Source organism: Gopherus flavomarginatus, chromosome 2, assembly GCF_025201925.1.
Source record: "Gopherus flavomarginatus isolate rGopFla2 chromosome 2, rGopFla2.mat.asm, whole genome shotgun sequence".
NCBI lineage: Eukaryota > Metazoa > Chordata > Testudines > Testudinidae > Gopherus > Gopherus flavomarginatus.
The window spans coordinates 111,594,961-111,611,998 of NC_066618.1; the positions used below are offsets into that span (position 1 = coordinate 111,594,961).

Sequence of the window (17,038 nt, forward strand, 5' to 3'; positions counted from 1 at the left end):
TGTATATGTAATTAATTAAAAATCTCCATTTAAAATATTTTAATTGAAGTTGCTGCAGGGCAACACTAGGGCATTGTAGAATCAAAGAATCTTGCAGAAGAATTTATGTCCCGCTTGTGATGCACAAGCACAAGACCTTGCTGTTAACTTCAACAGATGTTCTGCTACTGACTGCCACTTTGATTATTCCTTCAGCAGGGACTAATGCCCTAAGGTGGCTTTGCTTTTTCACTTGAGTGTTTGTAGTTTTGACTACTAAGGCGCACACAGAGCTATCCACAACTTATTGGATAATATAGCATGTCCACAGGCCAAAAGTGCTATACGAAATCCTACAATGGACTCGCTTACCCTCACATTGTGTGGCGTACATTTTATCTAACCCCAGCCAGTTAGATGAAAGAGCATATCCCGCTCTGGGATCCAAACCAAGGTCCTCTGATGTCAAAGGGCTGATGTTCAGCCCATTGAGCTCTTGCAGCCTTTTAATTTCCTTTGTTTTACCTCAGCATAAATTTCAGAGCCCTGAGTGACCAGAATTTTGAACTCTGATCCCCCTGACATACACAAACCTCCTAGATAAGTAAAATCAGAAAAAAGGAGAAATGGGAAAGAGTTTCTGTTTTGTATCCTTAGAGCAGTAATGTTTGAGAAGGGCCAGTCCAGAGCAGTTTAACGTTCGTTCAACAATAAATTTACCCAGTAAATTACATTTGCTCTCCACCTCATCAACCCCACCTAAGAAAAAAATTGATCAATAATGAAAAAGACTAATGTCTTAGAGATAAAGCATGTGTCATTTTAGATCTGATGTGTTTTATATTTTAAACAGTCTCCAGGAGTATAATGTACCCAACTTCTCTACATTGTGTGCTCCATGTTCTGTGCCACATATTCCTGGTAATCAGTTAGAACATACAATATCAAGTAATAGTCAGTCAGCAATAACCTAATGAAAGAAAGCTGAGAAATAAATCATTGAGGGGATGTCATAATTAAATAAGTGCCTCTCATTCACAAGTAGCTGATCATGAATATAACAACTAGGTGGAAGGTTGCATCATTTTGTCCTATGAGAATGAAATACGTTTTATTTCCTAGCATTTTAACTAGGGGGAAAAAGTCCGGTCACCATTATGCCTTATTTCCTCAATAAAGGGATATAAACATTATAGTCAGATAACATTTAAATACAAATGTAGTTGCACATTTTGTAACTCCCTCGCTACCCCTCAAAGTGTACTGATACTTCATGTCTCTAACAGGAAGGAAGGGCTGATCCAAAGCTTTTTGAAGTCAACAGAGCTACTTCCACTGATTTCAGTTTGCTTTGGATTGGGCTCTAAATGAGATCAGTTAATAAAATATTCTATAAATTCCCAGTTTTAGTGTGTTGAGGATTTTTGAATTGGTGTTTGAGGATGTATATCCAAAGTCAAGCTACAGGTCTAATTTTTGCATTTTATATACTTTTTGAAGACTGCTTAGATTCATAAGTTCCCATGAAGCCCAGGTTTAGTGTTCCAACAGCAATATGAACTCTCCCTCCTTGTCCATATGAAACCTTGGAAATTCAGTGTGGCTTAGGGGAGGTTGAGTACAGGATTGAGATGCAGAAATTCTTGAAATCTAATAGTGGCTTTGCTACTGCCTCATTAAACATCTTTCTTCTGTGGTGTGTTAAGTGGGTCCCAAATGTAATTTTGTGTACTTGAATAAACATATAATTTGCAAACTTTGAAGACCTACTTGAGCACTCAAGCAAACATTTTTAATTAAAATTATATAAAAAGATAATAAACATTTCACATATGTCCATTCCCATCACAGCTGATAATAAAAATATTTGTCTGTAATGTACCCCTTAAAAACTGCTTGCAGTTTAGAAAGTATCTATGGATATTCTGCGGTAATATCGAGCAGTGATCTTTTGTTAGGTCAAGTGATAGAGGTCTGTGTTTTGTGAATTGAAGGACCAAGTTGTGTTCTTGATAGGGTGCATATTTTTTTGATGACAACCTCTTTGTGTTAAGATTGGAACCCCAGTCTTCTTAAAAGTCCAGTTGGACTTTTCTTTTTCACACATATGCTCAAGGAAACATCCTAATGCTTTTCAGTATTTGGGATTATGCCTCATTAATATATAAAATATATTCAGAAAACTCATTACACTAACTGAATACTTTTTGTGAAACTATTGTGTATTCTATTGCATGGTTAAAAATTTCTCTGAATTTATAAGAATATCTGTTGGTGCCTAGGGCACTTATCCCATACATTTAAAAATGCACATAATACTACAAATAGATTGTCCATTAACATCCATTAACTCTCCAACCTCAGCTCATCTTCTCCAAAATGCATTGGGGAGAAAGATGAGCAGATATCACAACACAACCTTAACATTGCATTACTTGATACTGGATAAAGTAATGGGCCAGATTCTCCGCTGGTGTGAATCACTGTAGCCCTATTGTAGCAGTAGAGACTCTGGCCCAGTGTGTTTGTTTCCTCCTTTCTTTCAACTATATGTGGTATGTTTAAGTGTGATCAATATGTGGCATGTTTTAATTTTAGGAAGTCAAAACTCTTCATTGATAGTGTGATTTTTTCCACCCCTACCCCAGTGATAATTTGAGATTCTTCTCCATAAAAAGCTATGAATATATTTATTAAAATCCAAAAAAACATTCAAAATTAATTTTTTACTAGCAAACCACATAGAAAATTCTGGAAACTACATTCATTCTGGATTATTTATTCCCCCCTATCAATCAAGTTATAGCACTTCCAACTACCAAGAACCCTATTTGGTCAAAACAATTTAAAAAGAAAATTACAAAGGAGAAAATTGTCTGACTATAAAAGCATTCCGTGAGTTTTTTGATGTATGAAATCTCACACACATCATGGAGAAGCACAAACCTAATTAGGATAAGGATATAAGAAAACAAGAAAAATTGGAGGCAATCCAGTCCAAATAGATTGTTCTGGATTAGACTGATTCCCAGCTAAATCTATAAAGATACATCTCTACCCTGACATAATGCCACCCGATAAAACACGAATTCGGATTTAATATGGTAAAGCAGCGCTCCGGGGGGAGGCGGGGCTGCGCTCTCTGGCGGATCAAAGCAAGTTTGATATAATGCGGTTTCACCTATAATGAAGTAGGATTTTTTTGGCTCCTGAGGACAGCGTTATATTGGGGTAGAGTTTTATATTAGTAACCTTCTTACAGAAATCTATATGCTGTAATGGAATGGCAACATCTTACCTATCTGCCTAGAACCCATTACAGTACTTGTAAAGCCAGGAAAATTATGAATGACTGTGCAAACTAGTGACCAATCTCATTGAAAATGTAAATGTTTGGCAGTCATGGCAAAAAGTTTGGAAATAGTAGTTCCAAACACTATTAATCCTCACCACATTGGATTTATTAAAAATAGATTCCTGTGTAGAAGTAGGCAAAGGAGAACCTGGCGCTGCTGTCATATTAGCATTTAGCAGAGGAAGAGCATGTATGTTTCACATGTTCCTCTGGTGTAACTTCTGACTTCTATATAAGGCATAATTGTTAATAGGATAACATCAAACTCTCTTTGGGTTAGAAAGAACAAAAGGAGGTGCTCTCTCTCCCCCCCCCTCTTGCTTCTACTTCTACTCTTGAACCACAACTGTGCTGCTGCAATCAGGCAGAGTCATTGAATACTGACAGTATGTAAACCAGTGTGTAAGAATGAAATGTTGCTAGTCTTCAACCCTAGCTGTGGATTTTTGAATATAGTCTTTATTTAATATATTTATTTATATTTGGAACCCTGTTTAATTAGAAGTAAAAAGGGGGGAAATCTTAGTTTTTATCTATTTCCAGGAAATGCTTTACTGTACACTTTGAAAAATGGCACTTCAAATGGCTCCCTTAAACAAGCATCAGAGAGCAAGCATTAGTTTATCATCATTATTAACTTTATTTCCAGTGGCTGACATAGTCACCTTGTGCATACAAGGGGAATTCACTGCTATCTCCTGAAGAACTCTGGATTTAAATATATGTTAAGGTGGATTTCACTAAATGTAAGTCAGATTTTGAAAGTTTGAAGTTCACTTTTTCTGACTTGCTTGAACACAGTAAAACAAATCCTATGCAATAGGTTGTGGCTTTACTGCACATCTTTGTGATTCTAGGCAATAGTTTGTGCATACGGATTTATTTGAAAATGGAACCCCACACAATAATTTTCAGTGCGCTTCTGAAAAACCATCAAATACTATGGTGATGAGGGCAATATAAGAACCTATGTAGAATAGAAAAGCAGCCTTGGATTCATTATGTGTGGTAGGGCAGCTCAGAATTTTGTAAGCACAGACTGGGCTTTGATTTTAATAGAAACTAGCTCTAAGGCAAAAAGAAGGTGAAAGTTTTGAAATCTTCCAAAAGGTGAAGAAAGACATACTTTTCAAAATGACTATCCAATTAGAAAAAGCTGATATCCCAGCTGTATTTTGGGATTTTTAAGATAATTTAGGCTGGTATTTGTAAAGGGCCTGGTTTTCAAAGGGAGTTGGGTGCCTTATGCCCTTTGAAGTCCCAGATGTAACATAGATTTAAGTCTTGCTTTCACCAATATATGCATTCAGATTTGATTTGTGGAAGTTGGAGAGGAAGAGCTTGATCATTCCCCTACCAATGTAATGTCCTATTAAATTAAATGCTACGCTCTCATATCTTATCCTTTCTCCTTAAAATGTTTTTTGTTTTCTCCTTAAAGTACAAATTCTACCTAGTTCTCAGAGCTACAATTCAGTAGTTTGTTAGGCTGATAAGAGCGGAGAGTAGTAGCATGCAAGTAATAAATAGTTATCTCCTCCAGAGGAGTGAACATGTAGAGTGTCCTTTGTTTTGATTTTGATATGTCATGGTATATGTCTGCACACCTGATGGTGGTGAGGTGGTTCTGTGTGCGTACTGCCCTTCCTATTGATTTGTCCTGGTGATCAGTGGGACCTTTGGGAAAGTTTCTCACTTCTGTGAGAATTTTGTTCTCCGATATGATGAATGTTGGAAGGTGCTTTGTATTAGAAGAGCACAAAAAGTTTATACGGCTATTAAACCACATTGCTCCATGGAATGTCCTCTTAAATTTCTGTAAGGTGTTTGTTCTGTTGACATTTCACACTCTCCCATTGTACAGGCAAGTGTTATGTTAACATGCGGAGAAAATATTAATTGATTGTTATTGTCATTTGGCTGTACTTGTGGGTCTGGGGTGAGATCCCATGCTGTAGCTCTAGAAGGTACAGCCCAGAACTGTCAGTCCAGAAGGAAGTGGGGCTATGGTGGCTTTAAACCACCTTTGATCCTGGGCTGTTCTGGAAGCTGAAGAGGCCCCTGGCATAACTTTTTCAATCGGTCTAATTGCTTGTCTTACATGGTGAGTTATGTGCTCTACAGGTCTGTGATTCCTAAATGTGTTGTGCGTTAATCGGTCTGTTTAGACCCTGCTACTGCTGTTTGAAACAGTACTACATGGACGTGCACTAGAGAACCTTTAGTGCAGCAGCAGAGTCTACCCGGACCACTGAATGTGCAGCACATTTGTGTGCTTTAGACATTACACCTCATCATGTAGACAAGCCCCGAGTTATGGCAGCCTCTTGGAGCTGCCCTGAGGGTCACTGGCATTGGAATCTCAGCAGCGTTGCATGCTATGGACATGCCCTTCCTGACCCCAGCCTTGCCCTCTATGCCAGAGTTTCCAAGAGAGTCCTCCGAGGACACCTTTATGCCTGTCTCCATCAGGGCCTACACCAAGATAATCCACTCCAAATTAGAAATGGGTTTTTTAGGGCCCCTCTATTCCACTTCAGCCCTTTTACCTGACATAAAGTGGTTGGAGCAGGATGGGTATCTCACCCTGCTAGGCCTTCCAATGTGCCCCCATTCTGTTCCTTTTGTGCCCTGTGTCACCTGTTCTTTTGTCATTCAGTTTATCTCCATCTCTTCATTTTAATTCTTTTTTTTGGTCTTTCTAAAATGCCCATGTAAAAGGGATACTGGAGGATGAACTGTTGGTTGCCATTTGAAACTTGGTCTGCCTGAAGGCTGCTTGTTTTGTTTGTTTTCTTTACATTGCTAGTATATTTTATGGAAGTAACTGGTGTTTACTTGTTTGTTACCTTTTAAAGTTTTAATAGTAAGGCTACCTATGGGCCAAAGATTTAGGAGTGTTACATACACTGGCAATGCAAGTAGATGCTCCTTTTATGCTATGACCCAGATCCAGTAAAGCATCGAAACCTGTGTGTAGCATTAGGCATGAAAATATCAAGGTGTATGGGACTAGTGATGCATTTTAAGTTGTGCTCATGCTTAAGTGCTTCACTGGGTTGGGGCTTATATTACTTAAAAGTACTTTTTTCTTTTTTCTTTTTTCCTTTTGATGACTGGGTGTTTTGGATTTCTCCCAGTCTTGAATTAATACACACTTAGTATTAAGTTAACAGATCAGCAGCTCTGTTGAATACATACTGTATCAGTTTTCTCTTTTCTTGACCTGTGACTGTCAATGAAAGGATAACAATGATACTTCATGCTTAGATTACACCTTCTGTCCAAAAGTCTCAAACGTGAAGAGTTTTCAGGAGTGTTTTTTGCCTTCCATGGATTCCAGCGAGGGTTGGATGTGCACAGAGGGATATAGAGGGTCAAAGAAGTCATGAAGTAGATACTTGATCACAGAGCAGAAAGTTGGAAGGTCATCCATTATATTTCTTGGCTTCAAAGCATGATGTACACATTGGATAAAATGCTACTTTTCATACTGCTTTAGTCACTTACATATAGCCATTAAAAAAATCAACATATCTAGTATATTGTTCCTACAAAAGGAATACTGTTAATGTGTAATTTGTGGTGCCCCATAAATGTAAGTCTTCATTATTGTATTGAATTCAAATGACCTTCATATTTCATATGATACTGTCATATCTAATTATATTTTACATTAAGTATTTACTGGAGCTAGTGAACTCAGATTTCATGTTGCTTGAAAGAAAATATTTGTGGGAGAAGCCACTTTGTTTGCTTGTACGGTTGTGTATTCGTATTCCTGCTGTTAAAATATACATCTAGCAGAGTACATTTATTTATCCTGGAATAAACTTCATTTTATCTTCTACTGAAAAATACAGTCTTGTATTTATGGCAATGTTTTTTCTTAGTACATGATTGTAATAAAAACTGAGCTTAATTTCTCTATTACATGAACTATTAGGTACAGAAGTTGGAATAATTTTTCTTCAGAATGTATTAAACACAAATATAATAATTAATTCGCAAAAAAGGAAAGGATAAATGTGATAAACCCACGGTGAGAAAATGTATATAATTAAATATTAGAAAAGTTCCCTTCTTTAAATGCCAGTTGTACACGTTTCTGAAATTGTTAAGTTGTGCTTAAGAACCAGGACCCATGCCATGATTTAACTTTTATTTTACTATAACATAATAATACAGCTCTGTGCACAAGTAGGTCTCAAAGTGTTTTAAAAAGGGTAATCTCATTAGTGAACTGTATGGCATTTACTCAGTCTAACCTCAGAAGAATTAAAAACAGAATTGACAGAGGTCCTCCAAGGATGGTGATCCCCTCACTAAACGATCCCAGCTCCTTAGCTAGTTGTTTAAAATGAAGTTATACTCTGAAGTGTTTCTCTCTGAGAGAAAAAGAAGACTCCTTTTACGATACCTAATTGCTAACATACAGTATTAGCAGAATGAAGAATGAAATTGTTGTTGGTTCCTGGCATTTAGGTGAAAACCAGATAGCAGTATTTCCATGAACTGGTGTCACCAACATGGCTGCTAATAGTTAACCTGATGACCAGTTTCCCTTTAATCCCAGTGACTGCCTGTAGAATAAGATCATGACAAACAGAAAGGGCAGCTTTGGTTTCCTTTCAATAGCAAATTGCCCTTTTTTTTTTTTTTAACTTCATCCAATAGGCTAACCACTGATTGAAGGCAAAAAAGCAATTTGTGTTTAGAAATCTATTTTGTTGGCAGCATTATTGCCACATTTCAGTTTTTTAATTTTTGGTGATGTGTTTTCTGACCCTCTGCGTGGTGAACAGAGAGAGCTTATAAATTCTACAGCTGGCCTGGTTTAAAATGGCATGTTTCAGAGGAAGGAAAGAATAAATCTCCATGATTATCTTGAGCATTCATTACCTGAGTTTACTGCTTTTGTTCTCATGACTACCCTTTCTGTCCGTCTATCTTATGGAGCCAGGAAAGTACTTTAGTGTAATATCTGAGTACCTCACAATCTTCAGCACGTTTGTCTTCACCCCATCCTTCTGAGGTAGGGCAGTGCTATTATCTTCGTTTTATAGGTGATGATCTGTGGAACAGAAAGACTACGTGACGTGCCCACAATCACCGAGGAGACCTGGAGGGGAGCAGAGAATTGAACCTCTGACTTCCACATCCCAAGCTAGACTCATCAAACCATCCTGCTCTCTTCATAAGGGAAAGGTCATCAGTTATGTCAAAGTATTAATAATAATGCAGAAGGAGGAGCATAGAATATGCATTTTTTCACTGTTACAAGAGCCCTTATGCTGAGATACACCATAGTTTTATCTGGTGCATGGAATCATATGTCAATGAGTGGTACTAAAATGAGTATCTCACATTTATTTGCCACTTTTTATCTGAAAAGATCCCAAAGCACTTTGTGAATTAGATACTTCACACGAGTCATTGCGCTTTTGTGCTGGAAAAGGGCAGCTGTGGACAGAGCACAGGCCATAAAGTGCAGAAGGATATTGTGTCCAGTTGAAATTTCAGGAGTAATTTAGGTACACAGATTGTCATTACCAAAATTGGAATTTGTCCAGAAAACGGGTTAATATCCATACAATATAGAATACATGTGAGGGAATAGTATGTTAGTGTTTGGAATTTCAAAAGACCTGCAAATCTAGTAGTCTTAAAAGAGCTTGTATATTTTGAAATTTTGTTTCATACCACTGTAAAGAGAGCATTTGAAAACCAGTGTAATTTAGAGGTTTGATATAAAGCGTAAGAAAACATATTATTGTAAGAGTGGCAGTGAATTCTTCAGTTACTAGTACATAAGCAATTCCATTCTAACCTCAGTTTTCAGCCACTTGCATAATTAATTTTTTGCAGGCCTGGCATTTGTCTGAATGTGGATTTTTCTCTGGCAAATTGTACTGGAAGAGTGAAAAAAATACTGTTGTTTTTTTTTTTTACTCTTGTTTAAAATAAAATTCACAACTGTTTTGCTGAAACAACTATGGAAAGGAAGTTGAAATATGGCTTGATGGTATTCCTTGTTGAAGAGCAGAGCCACCGTATCGTCTGATGAAAAGTGGTTTTGATCTGATTGAGTTGTGTCCCACTGAAAATTGCAATATGTGTATTGGTAGAAGACTTTGCACAGAAATTTCTCACTAAGATGGTAAATTGTGCAGCTAAGGCAGACTGTGTAGTATGTAAGCTTGTGGCTAACTTGTATGCACAGTGGAAAGATTAAAGCTAGAATGTGACCTCGGGTACAGTCCTGAACAAGTCCTGAGAGCCATTGTGCCCCAAATGCCCTGTTGAGGTACAGTCCCATCCCACCCCTGCTCTTCTGTTGCCCTGGGGGCAATGCTGGTAAGGGATTAAGTTACTCTAGGCCTTGAAAGGGTTCAACTTACTTCCGGCCTTGCATCTGGCCAGCTATTCTGACTGTTGAATGGCGTGCATGTGGGTGTGCAAAGCCAAAGCTCTGCCCGCTCCCCGGCTGCTTTCTTGAAAGGTAGAGTATCCAGAGATCAGGGACTATGCTTCTGAGCAGACTGAAGATCTACATAAGTCTGTCCAGTTGGTACAGCAGATGCGGGGATGTGTAGCCTTACTCCTGTGCTGTATCAGTAAGACAAGGATGCAGCATAGTCCTTAATAAATGAGGAAGGCCTCCTTAAGCTTGTAGGAAAAATGGTACATTATATTGATATAGAAATGGAATGCGATCATGTACTTAAAGACTCATCAAAATGCATATGCAGAAGGAATGGACAGAGTAAAGATTGCATATACAACCTTAAATTTAGCATTGTCTTTTTTAATGCTTGACTATAAAAGGACGACATTTCGAATCATGGTCTTCCTCCATGATTGGGGTTCCTGGGAACTACAATAACACAAATAATAAATATTTTTATGAAGGGGAAAACCTGCATCATTGCGTGGAGCTCCTTTAATTTGGTATTTCTAGTGATATTAGATGAGACTAAGCTTTTAGAGACCTCTTTCTGGTTTCAATACTCACATGAAGTTTTCCTCTTTTTTTCCCAGGAGGGGCAAGAAGCACAGTATAATTCTGAGGACACAGCTGTCAGTGAGAGTCCACGTCTGCATTGGTAAGTGAGGTTCTAAATGACAAAACAGAGTACTCTGGGATACGAGTTTGAGGAATATGATGAGATAGGCTTGCTTTCTACAACGTTAAAGTGAATAGGTCATATCTTGCTCACCCTACTTGAAAAAAAAATACCTCCCACTGATTTCAGTGGGATTGTTGTATGGGTGAAGTGAAGAAGGTTCTACTTTTATTAATAATCAGGGATTTATCTCTAGGAAATATCAAAGTGACGAGGCATTGTGGGTAACAGCCGACATTACTCAATTTGGACAGCTATTCCTGGATCCTGATTAGAAACATACCAAGGGATATGTAATAATGTTACTAATATAAAGATCCTGTATTTTCAATATTTACAGGTCAAACATTTTCTTTTGAACTCTGGATACAGGATGGCTGTTTCTAAATCTTTAACCACATTTGAGGAACTGACCCAGGAGCAAGCTGGAAAAAGGCTAAATTTCTAAGTTATATGCAATTTTGATTGAAAAGGATGTTGGTAAGAAAACAACCCAGCTGGAAAGATGAGAAAGGGATTTGGACAAATAAATTCATCTGGATTAGAGAGTCTCTATGTGGCAAGGCAGATATACATCTTCAATTTGTGTAGCTCATAAAGAATATTTGTATAAATGGCTTTGACTCCAGATAAGATCAATCATATTTTTGCTACTAGGGAAGTGCTTTGTTGTAGGGGCTTGGAGGAAAGGGGAACATAGTAGCACACGTGATGGTTTTGTCCAGAAACTAGACAGCTTTGGGAGGAAATTATTAAAGACATTCATCTTATGACAAAATGTCAGCTTCCTAGAGATCTCCCTGACCTGCTTATTTAATGCTCTACTAAAAAGATTTACAGTTTAAACAGAATGACACATTAATTTCTTTTTTATTGTGTTGCTTTGTATTGCACATTATTGGGGAGCTGTGACTTCTCCAGGGAATTGTGGCATAGTAAAATATGGACTATCCTCGTAATGGAAAAGTTTTCACATCAAGTACTTATGCAAGAGAAGTGCCAAAAAGAGAAATAGGTACACCTCTACCCTGATATAACGCAACTCGATATAACACGAATTCAGATATAATGCGGTAAAGTAGTGCTCTGGGGAGGGGCAGGGCTGCACTCTCCGGCAGATCAAAACAAGTTAGATATAACGCGGTTTCACCTATAACACGGTAAGATTTTTTGGCTCCTGAGGACAAAACGGGGTAGAGGTGTATTTAAAAATTTGGTCACCCTTTTTAGCATACTCAGAGGAGGAGGACTCCACAGTCAGCATGCCAGAATCTTTAGCCAAGTTCTTTGAATATTAACCTGTTCCTGAATGGGTAATATACAATGTAATAGGTTAACCTTTTATTGTAACTTTGCCTTAAAAAAGTTTTAAACATAAAATGAAGAGGGTTTGGCCCATGTGTGACTGAGGGGAAGTAATCTGTAGAACAGAGGTCTCAAAGACGCGGCCCGTGAGCCATCTGCGACCCGAGAACCTCCCCACTGTGGCCCGCGGAGGAGAGATGCATGCAGCCATGCTGCTAGCTCTGTCTGCTGCGGGCGCTGCCTCCCACAGCTCTCGTTGGCTGGGGGAGAGGGACAGAGATAACATCACTAGTTCCCTGGCAGAGTCAGCCATGGAGGCAGCATCATTAGTTGCCAGGCAGAGTCAGCAATGGAGGCAACATCACTTTTTTCCACAATGAATATAAACAAGTCAAAATACCGAACACAACTATCTGATGCATACCTTGCTGTGGACCTGAAGGTTTCAACTGCTCGGTCATTGAGTCCAAACATCAACAAACTGACAGAACTGAAGCGTTGCTAGATGTCTGGCAAACAGTAAGAACTCTCTGGCAGGCAAAGAATTGTATAAAGTTGTACGACTGTTTTATTATATCTAAGAAATTTGAAATAAAAATTACAATATAAATGTTTTCTTAACACCATCTTCAGTGACATTGTTGGCACACTGGGAGGATTTGAGGACTGGCACTGGCCCTAAGGTAAATTGAGTTTGAGACCCCTGCTATAGAAGTTTGTTAAGAAGCAGAGTGGAGATTTTGGTGTTGTGCGCTAAACTAGCTGTAATGTTAAAGCTGTATTGCGGATACTTAAAAGTGCTTGCACGATCCATGTATCCATAGCATTTGTACATACCCCCTAGATTATGCTTACTGGGTTGAGAAGGAGAGGTGAGAAATTGCTGGCTGACAACTATCTGCTGTATTTTAGTAGGCTGTAATGTTTATTTTTCTGCATATTGTGGATCTTGGCCATGCATACTGTCATTATCACTGTCACGATTTTGGAAGTACTCTGGTTAGAATATTGCTGACATAAGGAAAGCCAGTTGAAACAAGTGAATGTGTATCTTAAAATGTCCACATAGTACTAACATGGCATGAATGAAGTTACCCTATGGTACATTGCCTATGGCAAAGTCAATGCATTGCAATGGGAATTTTATAAACCAATCTGCTGTACAGCAACTCACTTAAACGGACTTCAGTGGTAGACGTTAATACAAATGGCTAGAGTGCACTGATGTTGTCATACCAGGACATTGTAAGTGGCTTGGGTTCATAAAAGAGAATGTATTCCATAGCTTCCTTTTTCTCGCCTTCATTTCATTTCTTCTATGATAGGTTACTTTGGCATATTAACCATTCATACTGTGCTAGTCTGGATGCAAGAGATCATAGCCTGAACACAGCGCTAGAGACACATGTTTTTAGGCTCATTAAAGGGGGTGGGGGAATGCTGAGTAAAGATTCACTTTATTTCTAACATTGTAGTGTTGTCTGAGTGTTCATGAAATCAGTCTTTAAATACAGTTAAACTTTCTTCTTAGTCTAGGGACACTTCTGAAACAGCCTTTATAAGAATTTGAACTGAGCATAAGCAACCTACAGAATTCCTCAAATGCCTTCCATTGAGAGCTGTCTCTAGACGGCATCATGTAGAAACAAATTCCCCTATACTAGCTGATTGAAGAACAACAGTGGACCATTATTAAGCATATGTGCTTTGCTATTAGAGAAGAAGCAAGGATGCCAAGACTAGGATGATTGTATAAATATGAATTAAATTAAAAACAGTTTGGAGAAACCCTTGTTCTGGCTGGCTATGGTATCTCTTCAACAGACACAAGAGAAAATTTCATGTTTCCTAGAGTCTCAAAAAATATTTCCTCATGTCAAATTTTTAGTTTGGCCAGAGTGCAAAGAGTCAGAGCATTAGGTTTGCATTTGCAGTTATCTGATGGACATGCGCAAATGTCCTTGAACATACGTATCTTACTGTACACATTTTAACTTCCATTTTCAAAAATATGGCTCTCACTGTAAAAGGCTATACTAATATGCTGTGCATAGATGATGCCTTGAATTTTAAATCTCCAAAATTTAATTTGGACCTGCACTTTTGGCTAGGTGCATTATAAATATAGGGGCTGGATCTGATTTTAGATTCCAGCCCCCTGCTGAAGTTTTTGGAGCTTTCAGATCAGAGGTTTTGTTTCAGCCCATGCCTGATTGTAATGTAGTTTTCTTAAGGTTTCTTTTTATATAAGCTACTGTGAAATAATAGGGAACTCTCAATGGTTTTTAGTGTTGGAATCATTCTGAGAAAGGTACATGTCAGTTATACTTTTCAGAAATTAGGAAGGGTGTTTCACGGGCAAGGAGTATCTGTCTTCATCTTGCATATCTGTCCACATCAGCTGCGTGCTATGCCTTTTTCCATATATAAGCATTAGGTTCTGAGGTTGAAAGATATATTACTTTTTTTTTTTGGGAGAGGGGGAGGAGGGTAGAAGCCAGGAGTTAGAGCAATTTGAGCTGGTGTTCTATGGAATAAGAAATTTGCTTCAGCTCTTTTCTTTGGTTCCACCCACCTGTACTGTAATTACAAAAGTCTTTCTTCACAATGTACTTGCAAAGGATTATGCTTAGAATGTGACTGTGTTTAAAGTCATCACTATCATCATATAGCTGTTTTACTAAAGAGCATCAGGGCTGTTGTCACATAGCCTGTCATCACTGCCAGACACCCAATCATAATTTGCATTTAGGGCTGAAATAAAGATTTTGTTTTTCTTTGAATAAAAGCTTCCATAAATAAATTGTCCAGTATTTTTTCCATCCCTAAATCTTTTCTTTTTCATGTCAAACATACAAACATTTGTGTTCAGAATATCAAAATAAATTTCCCTGCATTAGGGGATGCTAATCTCTTGACAATTCATTGGGCATTAGTGCCAGCGGATGTATTGACTAATCTTTTGTGAGCTTTAGGAAGTAGTGGTAGTTTCAGTCCTACCTCCAACTTGTGACAAAGGAAGCAACTTGAAGCAGGAGGCAGAAAAGAGGTGAATGCTGTGTAGTAATTTGAACACTGAAACTGTCATTGAATGTATTTATCATAGCAGACCTCTCATCACTACACCCTCCCACTCTCTCTGTTTTTTAAATTTAACATTAAGAAATTTTCTCTCTCATTTTTGGATCTCATAAGATTATGCTCAAATTAAGAACTTGATGGTAGAAGGAACAAATAGCTTTCATATAACTCTCTTTTTTCCCTGTGTCTTATTTAATCCCAATTGAATCATATCATGATAATGTTTTCAAATGAAACAAGATTTGAATGAGCTGAAATTTTGCTGTAGCTTAATCCAGTTTTTTGTTTATAGAGCATAAAACCAGTGAAAATGATGGGCTCAGTTTTGCACCAGTTAATGTCAATTGAGCAGAAGCAGGCCTTAAATGGCTCAGTTTCAGATGCCTTTTTCTCCGTTCTATCAAATTTTGATTTTTGTTTGGTGTAATTAATGTTGACAGTGAGTTAATGCTCCATGGGTTAAGTCTCATTGGTGTCTTGGCAGGCCTTATATCCAAATTTCCTTGCTTTCATTTGTCTGTGACCTAATATTTTTGGTACATGTGTTTTAAATATGGAAGATTACTTGATAAATTCCTGTGTAAGCCAAGATTTGGCCTAAACCATTAACAGTGCTAAGAACTTTCACCTTTTCCAGCAGAACAGTAGATTTCAGTCAGAGCAGCTTTTGACTAGTTAGTGCCCAGTAATGGATGGACAAAATTCTGGGCTTTCCCTAGCAACACCAATTAACCCAATAATTACATACTGCCAACATTTTTCTGTGACGGATTAATAGAAGAAGAGAACACCAGTGACCAGAACAAGGGAACTCTTCATTATTTCTTGAACGTTCACTTTAGTTTTTCTGTATGAGAGTGGCCAGGCAGCTGGTATGCTGTGACCTCTGCTTTATACCATACCTTAGACCTTAGTTCCTCCTGTGCCGCTGACACATCAGGCATTCCTGTTCCTCCACCAGATTTTATGGTTGCTCACTAGTTGTGGTACTACATTCCAAGTGATGCTAGTACATTCAGTATCTTCTTACCAGTTCATCCTTGGCCTTTCTTGCTTTCTTTCCTCCCTCAGGTACTCAATTCAGTGCTTGCTTAGCATGTCTCTGATATGGTGTGCATGTTACAACCATCTGAGCCTTCTTTCTTTTGATTATGTTTTCTAACATGTCCTGCTCTGTAAGCTTCCTTACTCTCCCATTTGTTATTTTGTCTTTCTATGTAATGTGAAGTACCTTCCTCAGCCATGTCTGAGAAGCAGCCTCCAATCTCTTTGTTAGCCACGGTCATTGGCCAAGTCTCTATTCCGTTAGTAGCGTGCTCAGTATGATTGCATGGTATAAACTGATCTTTAGTTTGCTGCTTAGTACACTAATAATCATCTCACCGTTACTTTGTGCTCCCCATACCTGCTTGTTTTATCTGTCTGTTATCTCTCAGTATATGCTTTGATTGTAAGCTCTTTGGTGCAGGGAAATCACTTTCATTATATGTGTGTATAATACTAGCACAGTGAAGACCTAGTCTGTGATTGGAGCCTCTAAGCACTATCACAGTTCAATAAATATTATAATAACGAACTAATCACTTTACATCACTCTAAATGTGTGTGTCAACCAATGATTTTCTGTCAAGATATAGTAGTTGTCATAAACAGATACTTAAGTGTTAATGCCTCTTTTACCTGTAAAGGGTTAAGAAGCTCAGTAAACCTGGCTGACACCTGACCAGAGGACCAATAAGGGGACAAGATACTTTCAAATCTTGGTATGGGGAAGTCTTTTGTTTGTGCTCTTTGTTTTGGGGGTTGTTCGCTCTTGATACTAAGAGGGACCAGACATCAATCCAGGCTCTCCAAATCTTTCTGAATCAGTCTCTCATGTTTCAAACTTGTAAGTAACAGCCAGGCAAGGTGTGTTAGTCTTGTGTTTGTTTTCTCAACTTGTAAATGTTCCTTTTTGCTGAGAGGATTTTACCTCTGTTTGCTGTAACTTTGAACCTAAGGCTCGAGGGGGTTCCTCTGGGCTATATGAATTTGATTACCCTGTAAAGTATTTTCCATCCTGATTTTACAGAGATGATTTTTTTTCTTTAATTAAAAGCTTTCTTTTTAAGAACCTGATTGATTTTTCCTTGTTTTAAGATCCAAGGGGATTGGATCTCGACTCACCAGGAATTGGTGGGGGAAAGGTGGG

General features: G+C 38.1%; 1 protein-coding gene across 11 annotated transcripts in view; it reads left to right on the forward strand.

The window, feature by feature from the left end:
- FHOD3 (formin homology 2 domain containing 3) overlaps nucleotides 1-17,038 on the forward strand; it is a 657,808-nt gene that overhangs the window by 92,932 nt on the left and 547,838 nt on the right. For all 11 annotated transcript variants that reach the window (XM_050937644.1, XM_050937645.1, XM_050937647.1 and 8 more), the window contains exon 3: nucleotides 10,376-10,440. In XM_050937644.1, coding sequence (XP_050793601.1) covers nucleotides 10,376-10,440 — 65 coding nt within the window. The remainder of the gene's footprint in view (nucleotides 1-10,375; nucleotides 10,441-17,038) is intronic.